The 18,200-nt window shown below is 37.8% G+C and overlaps 1 protein-coding gene across 25 annotated transcripts in view; it reads left to right on the forward strand.

Moving 5' to 3' along the window:
- NME8 (NME/NM23 family member 8) overlaps positions 1-18,200 on the forward strand; it is a 405,025-nt gene that overhangs the window by 372,185 nt on the left and 14,640 nt on the right. For 20 of the 25 annotated variants that reach the window (XR_008548970.2, XR_001719200.4, XM_054687471.2 and 17 more), the window contains 3 exons: positions 749-841; positions 2,926-3,122; positions 12,052-12,227. Coding sequence is in view for 23 of the 25 variants with exons in the window: in XM_054687471.2 (XP_054543446.2) it covers positions 749-841; positions 2,926-3,122; positions 12,052-12,227 (466 nt within the window). In the remaining 2 variants the exon portion in view is untranslated. The remainder of the gene's footprint in view (positions 1-748; positions 842-2,925; positions 3,123-12,051; positions 12,228-18,200) is intronic. The other 5 variants (XM_054687474.2, XM_054687466.2, XM_054687473.2 and 2 more) reach the window with 1 other exon arrangement.

Raw genomic sequence — 18,200 nt, forward strand, 5'->3', positions numbered from 1 at the left:
CATCACAATCATGGTGGAAGGCAAGGAGGAGCAAGTCACATCTTATGTGGATGGCAGCAGGCAAAGAGAACTTGTGCAAGAAATCTTCCATTTTTAAAGCCGTCAGATCTCGTGAGACTCATTCGCTATCATGAGAACAGTGCAGGAAAGACTAGCCCCCATAATTCAATCACCTCCCACTGGATTCCTCCCACAACACATGGGAATTGTGGGAGTTTAAAATTCAAGGTGAGATTTCGATAGGGACAGAGCCAAACCATATCATTCTGCTCCTGGCCCCTACCAGATGTCATGTTCTCACATTTCAAAAACCAATCATGGTTTCTCAATAGTCCCCCAAAGTCTTAACTCATTTCAGCATTAACTCAAAAGTTCACAGTTCAGCATCTCATCTGAGACAAGGCAAGTCCCTTCTGCCTATGAGCCAGTTAGATCAAAAGCAAGTTAGTTACTTCCTAGATACAATAGGGGTGCAGGTATTGGGTAAATACAGCCATTCCAAGTGGGAGAAACTGGCCAAAATGACGGGGCTACAGACCCCAAGCAAGTCTGAAATCCAGCAGAGCAGTCAAATCTTAAATTTTGTATATTTTTGAGCCACTTCAAACCAAGTGTCCTATAGATTTTGCCGAGGTTCTTATAGAGAATTTATTGAAAGCTGGTGGTTTGTTAAGCCCAAAAAACAAACTTAACTTGTTTTACATGTGATCCCACGACACCTGGATTTGACCTTACTCTCTAATTGAAGATTACCAAAGCTGGATTTATTATAGAAGCAGAGCATAAGACAGTGCTCACTGAAGAACAAGTTGTCAACTTCTATAGTCGAATAGCAGACCAGGTATGAAAGTTAAAAAGAAAAAATCCTCTATGTGTTTAAATACAGTGGCCTCCATAAGCTTTAAATCTTTATTACAGAAAAGCAAATTGGTAAGTCTGAACAACTAAAATAAGCTCCTGGTGTCCCTGTTGGTGTCCATATCATGGAGATGCCAATGATAGTGGCTCTGAAAAAATCTTCGGTAGAAATAGTGGCTACCAAGCAAAACTGGATGGTCTGATTGTGTTTTGTTGACATGAATACCTCTTTATGTCAGGCCCTCCAAGAGCCCCTGCATCAGTCCTCTGGAAGTGAATATCCAGTCGTTTTCTATTGATTTTTATTCTGGGTTGAAGGCTCTGTCATCAGCTTCACAAGAATGCTTTAATCTTTTCTTTACCTAAGGGCCTTTCTCTCAGGCTGCCCCCACCCCAACTACCCCACTCCTGCCACCTCCCTACCCCACCAACTCTTTTTTGTCTGGGGATATAGTATAATAAAGGCAGTGCTGTGTATTAAAAGTGTACTGGCTTGGGAGTCAGGAGACCTCACTTCTAGAAATGAACTGTCCAATATGGTAGCTACTAGATACATGTGATCAGTTGAATTTAAATTCATTAAGATTAAATTATATTAAAAATGTGAAGTCTCAGTTGCACTAGCCACATTTTAAGTGTTCAAATCCTCATGTGGCTACTGTGTTGGAAAGGGCAGAAGAGCATGTACATCATCACATACCATTCTACTGGACATCACTTTGTGAAACTGACTGCACCACTCATGCCATCTCTGTTGGCCCCAGCTTCCACCTGTGTAGAAAGAAAGGGTTATGCCAACTGTATTCACATTAACTGTAAACTTCTGAGAAAATCCAATTCCTGGGCCCCACTTCAGACTTACTAAATCAGAAACTGTAGGATTGGGCTCCAGAAATATGTGTTTTAACAAGCCCTGTAGATGACTCGGAAACATCCTAAATTTGGGAATATTGTTAGGTTATCTTTAAGATAAATTCCTACTAGCTTTGAACTTCTGCCACTTAAAAATGTAGGAGACTAGTGACTGGGAAGGGATAGGGAGAGATTTGTTAAAGGTGTGAACCAAAAGTATCTGAGACAGGTTGCAATCAATTTAGAAAGTTTATTTTGCCAAGGTTAAGGACACGCCCATGACACAGCCTCAGGAGGCCCTGATGACATGTTTCCAAGGTGGTCGGGGCACAGCTTGATTTCATACATTTTAGGGAGACATGAGACATCAATCAATATGTGTAATATGTACATTGGTTCTTCCTGGAGAGGTGGGACAACTTGAAGCAGGGTTGCTTCCAGGTCTTAGGTAGATAAGAGACAATCAATAGCATTCTTCTGAGTCTCTGATGAGGCTTTCACTGAATACACGATTTACATGTGAGATGACATAGAGGAATAGTCACTTATGCCTTAGTCTTGCTTAGTGAATCTGCGTTTTTACATAAACAACTGAGCAGAGGAAGCCATCAGATGTGCATTTGTGTCTGGTGAGCAGCGGGATGACTTTTGGCTCTGTCTGTCCTCTGTACCCTACCTGTGAAGATAAGCTATCAATTATCAATTTACATTGCCAGGGTGAAATCCAACAGAACTGTTTTAGGGTAAAGATCTTGAGGCCCACAAGGAATTTCCTTGTGGACAAATTATGAGGGAGGTATGTAGCTTTTTTTTTTTTTAATATTTGTAGCAATCTTATTTAGGAATAAAAATGAGATGCACGTTTGCCTGATGGAGTTCCCAGCTTGACTTTTCCCTTTGGCTTAGTGATTTTGGGGTCCAAGAGATTTATTTTTCTAAGGATACAAAATTACCCTGCTCTGGTTATTATACATTTTCTTTATTGAAACATCACTATGTCCCCCATGAATATATGCAATTATTTTTCAATAAAAAGCAAAAATAAAAACCCCCAAACAATAAAAATGTATTGTTAACAGGAGATTTATAAGAGTAACATTCCTTTGCCCAGGGACCATGGAGAGGGAAGATTTCATTTGACTTGGGTAGTGACCACCATTTTAGTCCATCCATTTCAGGAGCCTGAAGGAAACAGTTTATCATTTTATTTTGTAGCCTGACTTCGAAGAGTTTGTCTCTTTTATGACAAGTGGCTTAAGCTATATTCTAGTTGTATCTCAAGGAAGTAAACACAATCCTCCCTCTGAAGAAACTGAACCACAGCCTGACACCGAACCTAACAAACCATCTGAGGATCAACCTGAGGTCGAAGCCCAGGTTACACCTGGAATGATGAAGAACAAACGAGACAGGTATAGCTCAAGACCAGGAATTGTGTTACTTGCAATGTGTTATTGGGTAATGAAGCATAGTGTAGGCACCTCAGTACCTAAGGGCAAATGTTTTTATGTTAAAGGCATAAGTATTTCTTCCAGTCAACCTAACATACTGTATATTCAGAAGAGCTGTGTGCCAGGTGAAGTGTCAGATACCTGGCATTGGAAAAAGTATTTGGCTTGTGGGTTGCAGGGTAGTAAGAATTTACAGATGACAGTGTAGGTTTGAAAGAAAAGTTTTGTTAGATAGAAAGAGCACTGCAGAAGAGTGCAGCGGGGCTCCTCAGTGAGAGAGGACTGAGCTCGCCATGGTGGATTTTTGTTTAGGGATATTTATGGACCTTAAAGCTGGAGCTTAAGGGTAATTTGCACCTTATTAGCCACACAGGTCATGATAAATAATTGCACTTGTAGACATGTTGGTGCCTTGATGTCAGCAAGGGTTGCACAATGAGTTTGAACATGCATGCATTCCGGAGATGTATAGAAATTCTAGTTACTTACAATTTTTTTTAAGCCTGGTACCAGATGCCAGCTTTAAATAATAGGGAAGTCTAGTTACTTCTAAATTCCGCAGATAAGGAGTTTTGCCTCTGGATAGTCAGCTTGGTGGCCCTCAGGTGATCTTTGCTCCCCTCACTGTGACTGCCCTGAAAGTTTATGTCAAGACCACTAGAAAGGGAGGCCTTTTCCCGGTTTGTCTTCCTAGAGCTGGGCATACCAGTCTGGCCACAAGGGCTGGGGCTTGAAGGGTGTATTGGAGCCATGTATAATCCCTGCCAACTCAGTCTCCTCTCCCATCTCCCCACCTTCCCCTTCCACCTTCCCGGTGCCCTAAAAACATGAAACATGCACTTTTACTTTAGATGGTTTGTGGTTACAAATTACTGAGAACAAAATGGTTGTATATTTTTTGTTGATGGATTTTAAAATATTAGAAAATGGATATAAATAATTTGTAGAATGTTGGTTTTATGCGCTGCTGTTTGTGCCTGTGATTCCTCTGAAGACTCAGAGAATGGAGAGTGTAACAAAGCAGTTGTCAGGCTGCACCGGAAAGAAAGTCAGGTGAGCAAGAACATACTTAGAGTATCTGAGCCTTGAGGCTTCCTGGGATGTGTCTCCCCGTGCTTGGCAGCCCATCTCCATTGCATTTTCTGGCTGAGACTATCCAGAATGTCCCTTGTTTGTCCTTCTTGACTTATTAATGAATTGTAGTGGCTTTTCTTGGGTGCCTACCTCTGTTGGCTCCTAGTGATGCCATATTTTTAGGAAGTGGGAGATCCTAATATCATTAGTTCCAAGTTGTACGCAGGATAAAGGAACTCATAAGGTAAATCCTGCTGGCAAGGAGCTTTTTAAACAGTAGCAGTTACTTTCAGGGTTTTAAGGGAAAATAATAATGAGTGGGCTGAGGGAAGGTTTGTTGGGTAGGGTGTGTTAAGTTTAAAAAGATACCAGATTTTATCCTAGAAATTTTGAGCCATTCAAAAAACAAAAAGCGTTCTACGAAGCACTCATTAATGTGACGAGTGAAGTCATCATTCCATGGGGCTATTGTTTAGGTAGTAAACCTCCATTACAACCAACTTTGAGAAGCTCCAATTGTCCAATACTCGCATGACACCATGGACAACTTAGGCATGTTAATTGGCATGTCAGAAGGAAGTGCCAGCAGCTCTCCCTCCAGAACAAGGGCAAGCACTATAGGGGCCAAGATCAGAGTGCAATGAAATGTGTACACCTTGCTCTGGCACAGTCTACAGTATTTCCTTTCTAAACTTAGAGTCCCCATGTGCCTTTGGCCCATGTTTATCCCAAGCTGGCCACAGCAGACAGCATGGGACAGTGTGGAGCATGCTTGTTTGGTGTGCTCGGGCTCAGAAACTGATACCCAAAATATGGCGCTTTGACATGCTGAACTGAAAAAGCCTCACAATCTCTCTGACTTGCCCCAGCACTCCCGGCCAGCAGTCTCTCTCAAAGCACAGGATGAAGTTGAATTTCTTTTATCTGCCTAAGATCCTCAGATCTGACAAGAACAATTATTTTTCTTCCCCTCCCTATAAGACCAAGAATGTAACCACATCTGAACGGAGATAGTGTACAAGTTAATTTCTGTGCGTTGGTCCATTCATTCTCCCTCGTCATCCTTTACTGTCCTTCAACAGAATTCTTCTCCCTGCTCCCATTACCTGTTTTGCCAGATGGTCTATAACAGGGGTGTCCAATCTTTTGGCTTCCCTGGGGCACACTGGAAGAAGAATTGTCTTGGGCCACACATAAAATACACTAACACTAATGATAGCTGATGAACTTAAAAAAAAAAAAAAAAAGAACTCGCAAAAAATATATATCATAATGTTTTTAAAAGTTTACCAATTTGAGCCGGGTGCGGTGGCTCATGCTTGTAATCCCAGCACTTTGGAGGGCCGAGACAGGCAGATCATGAGGTCAGGAGATCGAGACCAGCCTGACCAACATGGTGAAACCCAGTCTCGACTAAAAACACAAAAATTAGCTGGGTGTGGTGGTGCATGCCTGTAGTTCCAGCTACTTGGGAGACTGAGACAGGAGAATCGCTTGAATCTGGGAGGCAGAGATTGCAGTGAGTCAAGATCGAGCCACTGCACTCCAGCCTGGGTGACAGAGTGAGACTCCATCTCAAAAAAAAAAAAAAAAAAAAGTTTACCAATTTGTGTTGGGCCACATTCAAAGCCTTCCTGGGCCTCATGCAGCCAGTGGGCTGCAGGTTGGACAAGCTTGGTCTATAGGCTTCTGAACCTCATTGCAGGGTGGGTACTCACTCTGTGGTTCTCTCTGTGTACATGTTAATCAAATTTGTCTGCTTTTTCTCCAACTAATCTACTTTTTGTCTGTTGATGCCTGTTGGTTTTTCAGTAAAACTTGAGAGGACAGAGGGGAAGCTTTCCCCTGGCTTCTATAATGCTTGTTCTTATTTTCACAGCTCTTGCTCTGGAGGGAGGGCCTGAAAGGCACTGTCACTTCCATGTGACATCTTTCAAGTAGGTCCAGAATCTAAAGGAATAAGGACAAAAAACTCTCATGCGTAATTTATTCAGTTGTTCACTTTCACTCTTTATTGCCCCCTCTCCCCTATCTCCCAGCCTGCTCACTCTCCTCTCTGGGTAGTGGGGATGGAGAGGGTGAGACAGGAGAGAAGTTAAAAGCAGAGCAATTGAACTGGGAGTGATTGATGACCCCTCTGTGTACAGAGCAGCGGAGTCCCAGAGCTTTATTGGCTGGTTATTCCTGTGGAGACAAACACTCACAGCTTATGAATTCACATGTTGTGGGGAAACTCTCTCCATGCCATCGATGGTCTGCCTGCTCCAGTGGCTGCAGAAGGGTGGGGGAAGAGCCAGGGAAACAGGGCAGAGGTACCCATGTTTGTCGTTCACATTCCAGCTTCCTTCATGATGGCTTTTTATTACATTATTTACATGTCTGTCTCTTTAATCAACCTGTTTTAAGAAATCAAAGGATAGTGTAATTTATCTTTGCTTTCCAGTCTTTCTACAGATCAGGAAGGTGTGGTTCCATTAGCTACATTGCTCAGAGTCACACAGGTAGTAACTGGCAGAGTCTTCTCATTCATTCACTTATTCTGTTATGTGTTGATTCATTCATCTAGTATTTATTAAAGACCTACTATATGCCAAATCCTAGAGATACAAAGATGGGGAAGAATTAGATGATGACCTCTGAGGTCACTTTCAGTTTTAAGTCTTTATGACAGAGTGAAGGTGACATTTCCAACCATCTCTACTATATTGTATTCCTCTGTCCATAGAAAATATCTATTCTCTTCTCAGTAGCCTCTCTATTTGTCCGTATACATGTCATAGCTATAGGGAGCTTAATTTTTTCCTTTATGATATTCTCATTTAAATTAAACATAATAGATACAATTCCTAAAATAATCCTTAAAAGTATTTCCGGGATCAGGGAAGTCTGAATTCTATACCCTGACTCTACTCCCATCTGCAAAGCTTTCTTTCCTCTCCATAGTCAAAGGGAAGCTTAACTGATAAGCAGCTGGCTGTCAGTGAGGTCTGGAGCTCTGTTCAGGTCCCTAGGGCAGGAGAAGATGAGGGTGGTGTGGTGTTTTCTCCACCGAGAGTTTGGGGAGCTCCTGAACTCCCCAGAAAACAAGGACCTGCAGACAACCACAGACCCTGAGAATAACAGACTTGTGGACTTCACTGAGACTTCCTGACTCCTAAAGGGCCAGGATAGAACTGAGTAGAATTATTGAATTCCTTGCCCTAGCTAGGTCTCTGGGGGCTTTTCCTGATTGCCCCTGCAGAAGAATAATGACCCACTGTCTTCTAAAGCACAAGCTTGTAGAGGTCATCTTGCCTTCCAACTACAGGGTTTCCAACACATATCAAAAATCAGACCTAAGCCCCAGTGAGCCATCAAGGAAAAATGAGTACCTGCCTAAGGGAGACTGGCAGCCAGAGAAAGGAAGGCCTGTACAAAAATCACAACACAAGTCTAGTGAAAAAGAACTGCTTAGAGACAGAAAAACCCTTAAATAAAATAACAATAAAAACAAGGACTTGAGATTCAATTGCTAGGTATACATTTAAAAAGCCTTTCAAACTTGAATTATACAAATTGTGATTTGAATTATAAGTTCAGTGGAGAATTGGTATGATCATCGTTTGAGACTCAAATTAATGACATGGAAAGTCAGATGCAAGAAATAGCTGAAAGTACACACAAAAAATTAGACAGGATGAGAGCAGAAGTCTGCAATCTGGATAATATACTGAGGGGATCAATTGCTAATGAGAAACTCTGCACAGAGAAAGAACAGATGGACAAACTATAATTCAACAAATAATGGGGGAATTTTTTCCCAGAATAAATGCATTTGTCTGCCAATTGCAAGGGCTTGCAATAGTCCACCCTCAACTGATGCCACCCCACCCCCACCCCACACACAAATACAGGAACATCCTGGGAAGAAACACTGCACACTGTTTCCAGACAGACAGAGTAAGCACTTGTATACTTCACATGTTTGAAACCCAGAGCAGATCATCTTCTTAACAGCCTCTTCCTCTGTATGATGAAATTATTTTAAGTACTAGTTACTGAATGAGGCAAACAATTATGCTAGAATAAAAATACAGACAATGCAAATAGTCTTTTATGGGCCAGATGCCGTGTCTCATGCCTGTAATCCCAGCATTTGAGGTCAGGAGCTCGAGACCAGCCTGGCCAACATGGTGAAACCCCGTCTCTACTAAACATGCAAAAATTGGCCGGGCATGGTGGCCCATGCCTATAGTCCCAGCTACTTGGGAGGCTGAGGCAGGAGAATTGCTTGAACCCAGGAGGCGGAGATTGCAGTGAGCCAAAATTGCGCCACTGCACTCCAGCCTGGGCGACTGAGTGAGACTCTGTCTCAAAAAAAAAAGAAAAGAAAAGAAAATAGTCTTTATGGACCTTTGAATGTATAAACATATGAGTATAAAATAAAAATAAATGTTACAATGTCCCAAAGGAAAAAAGTGATAGATGAATTGTTTAATTAATATTTTTAACAATAAAACTCATGTATATCTGTATATATTAATCTGTCACAGAAATGAAGTACAGTTTTTGCTTTTTGAAAGCTTTAATTTTTGAAGATTTGTCCATGATGTTCTCAAAATTGATCTCCACTCTATGTTTAATAGAAAAAGATAGGTGAAATTCCCATTTTACAGTACATTGCAGAAATTGCAATAATGCCAATAGCTTTGTTGTTTTTGGATTGATTCTATGTGGAGCACCATGTACAGCACACTACTTATGAAAGGATAAGTAATGAATATGTGTGAACTCCAAGAGTACATAGGCGCATTATCACTAATGTTGATTAGGAGTGCTGGTACATGGTGCTGATAAAAAGCAACCAGACTTTTAATTGGTTTTATTACTGATTTAAAATTGCACTTGCACTTTAGGTGGATCCCTTCCACCAACTGCATACTTGGCAGCAATTGAGAATCAGTTACTTACAAGGGAAAAATACTTGACTGCCATAGGGCTCATTTTAAGACTACTGGAAGAAAAAGACTGCAACCCCTGCATTCTTACAAAGCTAAGATGTTTACCTGGTAGAGCAAATGAAGATCTTCAAGGACATACTTAGCAATATGTCACCTATATACTCCTTCTGTGGAAAATATGTGAGGATATACTCAACCAAATCAAAAATATGGGAGGAAAAAAAAGAAAAACAGTTCTTAACAGTGAACCTTGGAATCTCTGAACACACACACAGACACATACAGTCCATAATTCTGGGTTTTATAATATGACAGCTGATGAAGGACTCTAGAAATAGAAGAAAATTCTTCTAGATTCTAAATTATCTCAACAAAACCTAGAAGTTTCTGGGTGTATGTGGCAAAATGGTTCAAAGATCAAGAAGGCAGTATTTTGACAGTTGTATTTTGAGGTTCTTATTTGCAGAAAGGGCATAAATGGAGTATTAAAGTTGGGAGATAGTGTGTCAGAATGCAAGAAATATTTGGGACATATGCATCTGACAACAGGGGCAGGAAAAAGACAGTAAACATTAATGCAGTGGATAAGTATAGTGAAACTTCCACATTAACAAGGAGAAAACATGGAATGAAGAGCAGTTTGCTCAGACCAGTAAAATAAGGGGAAAAAAGAAGAAACCTCCATTTAAAATAAATAGTCTAGATAAAGTAAGATAAAAAAATAAAGTCAAGAATATGGCTATTAGGCTAACTATGAAAAGGTTAATTTTCCCATCACATATAGACATTACTAGGTAAAGGTTAAAAAAACCTAATTTAAAAACCATCATATTAATGATGTGCACAAGAATCATCATTGGGTTTAAAAATATTGTGTGAAAAATATATACACAGTTTCATATAATGTCCTTAGAGATTACTTATTAATTACAAGGGGAAAATTGTAGCTTTTCAGTAGATAAAATGGGGGGATATCAACTACATTAATATCACCAATAATGGGAAAAACTGACATCATACACCTCCTATGTGATGGAGCAAGTAACGGACCAAGAAGGACGCAGGCTCATGAAGATAGTTTTCCTGCCAAAGGTTCATAACCAGAATGTAATAGGAAACTACTGGGCCATCCAATAGTTTGAAACCATCTAAAATGAAGGGAAGTCTACAAACAACTGTCCTGGACTCTTCAACATATCAATATCACGAAAGACAAAAGAGGTTGAGTCGCTGTTGGAGATAAAAGCAAATTAAGGAGATGGGACAACTACATGCAATATATAATCCTGGATTAATATAAAAATTACTACAGATAAGATGGTATTAGAAAATTGGTGAAAATTGAATATGGACTGTTTATGAGGTAATAATTTTGTATTAATGTAATATTTCCTGAAGTATTTAGAGGTGAATGGTTAAAATATCTGCAGCTTACTCTCAAATGGATCTGCCAAGACACACACACACACACCCCCACACAGCCCCCCATAGCCCCCACACACATTGGGGGATGAAAGCAGGAGACAGAGAGAACAAATATGGGACAGTGTTAACAGTTGGTGAACCTAGATGAAGGGTGTAAATGGGAGTTCTTTGTTCAAGTCTTGCAACTTTTCTATTAATTTAATTTTTTTCAAAATAAAAAATTTAAACAACTTTTCTCATCTATATTCTGCTTAGAAAAAAAAAGATGAAAATAAAGGGATGGCCAAAAAATAGCCAGGAAAAATAAAGTATTAACACTGATCATTAAAATTGCTAAATTTGATAAAGACACGATGTAGAAGGCAACATTTATGACAATACGGCACCCAAAAAAAGAAAAAATTGTGTCCCCACCAACATAACGGCTAAGTACCTAAGGAGGGAATTATTGGAAAAATAAGGAGAACTGGAAAAAATACCTGCTAGCAGACAAGCATAAGTAAGGATGAGAGGAATTAAAAATACATATTCCATAAATAATATATAATAAATTGACTGGGCGCGGTGGCTCACGCCTATAATCCGAGCACTTTGGGAGGCCGAGATGGGCTGATCACAAGGTCAGGAGATCGAGACCATCCTGGGCAACATGGTGAAACTCCATCTCTATGAAAATACAAAAAAAAATTAGAATATTAGCTGGGCTGGTGGTGCGCGCCTGTAGTCCCAGCTACTCGGGAGGCTGAGGCAGGGGAATAGCTTGAACTTGGGAGGCAGAAGTAGCAGTGAGCCAAGATTGCACCACTGCACTCCAGTCTGGTGACAGAGCGAGACTCCATCTCAAAAAAAAAAAAACTATAGATAGATAGATAGATAGATAATAAATTATCTATAATATATGAAACATAAACATATATACAACCTTACACATTACAAATAATTTTTTCTTTTACACAAAGAATACCTCAACAAATTTTTAATCAAAATTTTACCACATATATTTTTCTGATTATAATCCAATAAAATTGGAGATAAACAATAAAAAGGTAATTGGAAATGTTCATTTGAAAATATGAAATGCACTTTTAGATAACCCTTAGTTCAAAGACAAGATTAAAAAGAAAATTAAAAACTATCTGGAAAGTTCTACATAGGGAAAAGAAAAATTTTTCCTTAAAAACACAAAATTTTATTTTGATCTTTGTTTATTCTCTCGTAAAGTCAAACATAGATAATATCATGTAAGTAATTTTTGTAGTGGGCTCAATAAAAAGTTGAATTAAGTGTCATATTCTTGGATATAATAGGGAGATGCAATTTATCTTTACATGACATTTAATTTTTGTTTTATTAAACTTCTAGTAATTTCTGAACATATTAGATTTAATTTGTTGGCATGGTTATAAACTTCAGTTTATAATAATCTTAAATTATATTTTGGATTTTGACAGTTTACAAGAATATCTGGAAAGACAACATTTAGCTCAGCTTTGTGACGTTGAAGAGGATGCAACTAATGTTGCTAAGTTCATGGATGCTTTCTTCCCCGATTTTAAAAAAATGAAAAACATGAAATTAGAAAAGACATTGGCATTACTTCGACCAAATCTCTTTCATGAAAGGAAAGGTAAGGAATCAAGCATAAATTGTTTAAGTATTTTATATAGATGAGATTTGAATAAACCCTAGTATAATTGCATTTAAAGACATTGTTTTAAAATTTAACATTGAAGAAAACGCACCTTAAGAAATTAATGTATTAACTTACTAATATCTTAATAGTGAATAAAACATATTTGTAGCTGAAGAGTTTACAAGGTATTTTCTAATCTGTGAATTTGTTAGAGTAGATTTTAACATTGCAGGAATTATTACATAATAAAGATTTAAAGTTTCTATGTCTGAAATGCCCCAATTCAAAGCTTGGATCTACCATAACTGATAGTGTGACTTGAACAAGATATTTTACCAAGTTTATTTCTTCACGTGTAAAATTCAGAACATTAAAATGAGGAAACACAAATAAAGTACCTGGCACATAAAGAGTTAGTTCTTTTTAATCTCATCCCATATTCTTATAGCAGAGTGAATATGGCAGAACAAGAACACAAGTCATAAATTAACACTATTCATTCTTTTTTTATACCTAATATATGGAAACATAATTACCATTAATATTTATATATTGGCCTTTTATTCTCTGACTTGTCCAACTACCTAGGAGCTTTCTAGGAGCTTTGACATAGTTTCCTTGGCATTTCTATGTAGACCAGGATTTCTCAACCTCAGACCGCTTACATTTTGGGCCAGATCATTCTTTGTCCAGGGTGGAGGATTGACTGTGTTATGTGCGTTGTAAAATGTGTAGCAGCATCCTTGGCCTCTACTCACTAAAAGTCAGTATCATACCCCCCTTCCCCCCTGCCCCACCTCTCAAATTGTAACAACGTCAAAAATGTCTCTGGAGGTTGCCAAATGCCCCTTGTAGGGCAAAATCTCTCCAGCTGAGAATCATTGATATACACAGTAATAGGGTTTACAAAGTGAGATACTTGTTCCTCTTCATTTCCATCTGTATGCCTTTTATTTCTTTTTCTTTCCTCATTGAGCTAGCTAGCACGTCCTGTATGACGCTGAATTGGAGTGATGAGAGGAGACATCTTTGCCTTGTACCTGATCTTATAGCAGAAGCATTTGGTCTTTTACCACTAAGTATGTTAGCTGTGTATGTCCTTTATCAGATTAAGAAAATTACCACCTCTTCCTAGTTTGGAGAGAATTTTTATCAGGAAAAGATGTTGTGTTTTTCTCAATTTTTTTGTATCTATTGATGTGATTGTGTTTTTTCCTTCATTTTGATAATATGGTGGGTTATTTTGATTATTGATGTTGAAACAGCCTTGAGTTCTCCAGAAAAATCCCACTTGGCTGTCATGTATTATCCTTTTTACACACTGCAGGATTTGATTTGCTAATATTTTGTTGAGAATTTTTGTGTCTATATTCAGGAGGGATATGTGTTGATTTCTTTTCTTGTAATGTTTTTATCTGGTTTTGGTGTCAGAGTAATGCAGGTTCATAAAGTGGGATGAGAAGCAGTCACTCCCATTTTATGGACGAGATAGTGTAGAATTTGAGTTATATCTTAAATGTTTACTGGAATTTATGAGTAAAATGATTTAGACATGGGGTTCTCTTTTTTGGAAGATTTTGTTTTATTTTTGTCTTTTTGCCATTTTCTATGTCTTTTAATATTTAAAAAAGACAATATTTTCAAATACATGTTATTTTTAAATAAATAGACTTTACAGAACAGTTTTAGATTTACAGAAAAATCAAGCCAAAATATTAAACCATTGTAGACTTCGAGAAAAATTAAGAAAAATACTACAGAGTTCCCATATACCTGCTCCCTCCCACCTTCTCCTATCAACATCTTGTATTACTGTGATACACTTTTACAGTTAATGAACCAATATTGTTAAAATATCATTAACTAAAGTCCATAGTTTACATTAAGTTTCATTCTTTATTTTGTTCATCCTATGGATTGTGACAAATGCATAATGTCAAGTATTCCCATTACAGTATCATACAGAATAGAATTGCCACCCTAACAATCCCCTGTGTTTTACCTACTAATCTCTTTCTCTCTCCTAACCCCTGGCAACCACTGATCCTTTTGTTATTTGATATGTTACGGAATGTCTTAGAGTTGATATCATACAATATATAGCCTTTTCATTATATATATATATATATATTTGTTTTTATTTATTTTTATTTTTTGAGATGGAGTCTTGCTCTGTCACCCAGGCTGGAGTGCAGTGGGGCAACCTCAGATCCCTGCAACCTCTGCCTCCCAGGTTCAAGAGATTCTCCTGCCTCAGTCTCCCAAGTAGCTGGGATTACAGGTGTGCCACCATGCCCGGCTAATTTTTGTATTTTTAGTAGAGAGGGGGTTTACCCATGTTGGCCAGGGTAGTCTAGAACTCCTGACCTCAAGTGATCCACCTGCCTCGCCTCCCGAAGTGCTGGATTTACAGGTGTGAGCCACCACACCCTGCCAGTAGATAGCCTTTTCAGATTGACTTCTTTCATTTAGCAATGTGCATTTTGTGTTCTTCCATGTCTTCTGGTGACTTGATTGTTCATTTCTTTTTATCACTGAATAATATTCCATTGTATGTATGCAACTAAGTTTATTTGTGTAGTTACCTATAGAAGAGCATCTTGGTTGCTTCCAATTTTCAGCCATTATGAAGAAAATTGCTGTAGGTGTTCATATGCAGGTTTTTGTGTGGATGTAAGTTTTCAATTTAATTGGGTAAATATCTAGGAGCATGAGTATAGGATCATGCTGTAAAAGTATGTGTAGTTTGTAAGAAACTGCCAAAATGTCTTCCAAAACACCTGTACCACTTTCCATTTTTGTTAGAAATGAATCAGAGTTCCTGTTGGTCTACAACCTTGCCAGGATTTGGTATTGTCAGTTTTTGGGAGTTTAGTTACATTAATAGGTAAATAATATTACCTTAGTGTTGTCCTTGTTTACAATTCCCTAATGACATATTATGCAGAACTTCTTTTCATATGCTTACTAATCATCTCTATATCTTCTCTGATGATGTGTTGTCTCTTTATACTTTTTGCCCATTTCTTAATTGAGTTGTTCATTTTCCTCATTGTTGAGTAGAAAGGTTTTTTTTTGTTTATTTTGAATACAAGTCTTTTATCATGTATGTGGTTTGCAAGTATTTTCTCCAAGTTTTTGGTTCTTGGTTTCTTAAAAGTGTCTTTCACAGAAAAGTCTTTATTTTTAATTTAGTCCAGCTTATTAGTTATTTCTTTTTGGATTGTGGTTTTAGTGTTGTATCTAAAAACTCATTGCTAACCACAAGGTCACCTAGATTTTCTTCTGTGTTATTCTCTAGAAAGTTTATAGTTTTGTGTTTTACATATAGGTCTATCATCCATTTTGAGTTATTTTTATGAATAGTATAAGGTCTGTGTCTAGACTTATTGTTTTGAGAGGGTATTTCTAATTATTTCAGCACCATTTGTTGACAAGACTGTCCTTCCTCCATTGTATTGCCTTTGCAACTTTATCACAAACCAATTGACTATGTTTGTGTGGGTCTTTTTCTGGGCTCTCTGCTCTGTTCCATTAATCAATGTGGCTAGGTCTGGTAGTATCACTTCTCTAACTTTGTTCTTCTCCTTCAATACTGTGTTACATCTTTGGCCTTTTCATATAAACTTGAGATCAGTTTGTCAATTTCCATATCCACAAAATAACTTGCTGGGCTTTTGGTTGGGATTGTGTTTAATCTACAGATCAAGTTGGGAAAAACTGACATCTTCATATTAAGTCTTGTTATCTATGAATATGGAATATCTCTCCATTTATTTAGATCTTTGTTTTTTTTCACCAGAGTTTTGTAGTTTTCTTCATTTAGATTCTTTACATATTTTGATAGATTTTTACCCATGTATTTTCTTTTTTAGTGCTAGTATAAATTGTTTTGCTTTAAATTTCAAATTCCAATTGCTCATTTCTGGTATATAGAAAAAAGTTGACTTTTGTATATTAATTATAACCTGAACCTTTGCTGTAATAGTCTCTTATCAGTGCCCGAAGTTTTGTGTTGTTGTTGTTGACAATGATGATGATGATTCTTTGGGATTTTCTACATAGACAGTCATGCCCTCTGTGAAGAACAACAATAGTTTCATTTCCTCATTCTGAATCAGTATACCTTTTATTTCCTTTTCTTGTGTTATTTCTTTAGCTAAGATTTCCAGTATGCATTTGAAGAGGAGTAGTGAGAGGGAGTAGCTTTGCTTTTTTTTCTGATCTTAGAGGCAAAGCATCTAGTTTCTCTCCATTAAGGACAGTGTTAACTGTAGGATTTTTGAAGATGTTCTCTAGTAAGTTGAGAAAGTTTCCCTTTATTCCTCCTCTGGTAATAATTTTTATCATGAATTGGTATTAAATTTGTCATATGAGTTTTCTGCATCTACTAACATAATCATATGACTTTTCTTCTTTATCCTATTAGTGGAGATTATGTTAATTGACTTTCAAATGTTGAACCACCCTGGCATACTTGGAATAAATCCAGCTTGGTCATGGTTTGTAACTTTTTTATACATTGTTAAATTCGAATGGTTAATATTTTGTTAAGAATTTCTGCTCCTATGTTCATGAGAGCTATTGGTCTTTAGTTTTTTTTTCCTTGTAATATCTTTTTGAATATTATGGTAAGCCTGGCACCATGGAATGAGTTAGAAAGTGTTCCCTCTGCTTCTATTTTCTGAAAAAACTAAATTGTTTCCAGAGAATTGGTGTCATTTATTCCTTAAATGTTTTGTAGAATTCACTAGCAAAATAATCTAGTCCTGGTGCTGTATTTTTCAGAATGTTATTAAGGATTAATTCAATTTATCTAATAGATATAGGGCTAGTCATATTACCTAGCTCTCATTGTGTGAGTTTTGGTATTTAATATTCAGTGTATTTCAAGGAATGGGTCAATTTATCTGAATTATCAAATTTGTGAGCACAAAGTTGTATTGCAGAGAAAAAGTCTGCTGTCAGCTTGGTTTTTGTTCCTTTGTAGATAATTCAGTTTTTGTTGTTGGTGGTTGTGGCTTGATTTATTTAGATACTTGCAAAATATTTTCCCTTTATTTTTGCTCAATTGTTTTTCAAGATTGTATAGATATCTAAGAATGAACTGATCTTTACACATTTATTTAACTATTAAGCACCATACTTAGAAATTTGCCTGTGATTGATGAGAAGTAAGATATCAAGGTGTGGGCCAGGTGCTGTGGTTCACGCCTGTAGTACCAGCACCTTGGGAGGCCAGGCAGCCGCATTGCTTGAGCCCAGGAGATCAAGACCAGCTTGCACAACGTAGTGAAACCTCATCTCTACTAAAAATAGAAAACGTAGCCGGGCGTGGTAGCCCATGCCTGTGGTCCCAGCTGCTGGGGAGGCTGAGGCAGGAGAATCACTTGAACCTGGAAGGTGGAGGTTGCAGTGAGCTGAGATGGTGCTACTGCACCCCAGCCTGGGCGACAGAGTGAGACCCTGTCAAAAAGAAGAAAAAAAGAAAAGAAATGAAGGAAGGAAGGAGGGAGAGAGGGAGGAAGAGAAAGAAAGAAAGAAAGAAAGAAAGAAAGAAAGAAAAAGGAAGAAAGGAAGAAAGGAAGAAAGAAAGAAAGAAAGAGAAAGAAGAAAGAAGAAAGGAAGAAAGGAAGAAAGGAAGAAAGAACGAAAGAAAGAAAGAAAGAAAGAAAGAAAGAAAGAAAGAAAGAAAGAAAGCAAGAGAAAGAAAGAAAGAGAAAAAGGTCAACAAGGTGTTCGGGGCTTTGAAGTATGATTTTTATGCATCAGGTTATTCCATGAAACTTCTATGCAATTGCTAGACACCTTTATCTAGAACCAGGAATTCTGTGTGTCTTCATACCTGTCACCAAATATGGCATCAGATAGTGTCACCGGAATGCTTGAAAGGATGTTTGAAAATTCTCATGGACATAGTGCAAGCAAAATAAAATATTTATTATTATATTCATCATGGAATTTAGA

Source organism: Pan troglodytes, chromosome 6 (assembly GCF_028858775.2).
Source record: "Pan troglodytes isolate AG18354 chromosome 6, NHGRI_mPanTro3-v2.0_pri, whole genome shotgun sequence".
In the NCBI taxonomy this organism is placed as follows: Eukaryota; Metazoa; Chordata; class Mammalia; order Primates; family Hominidae; genus Pan; species Pan troglodytes.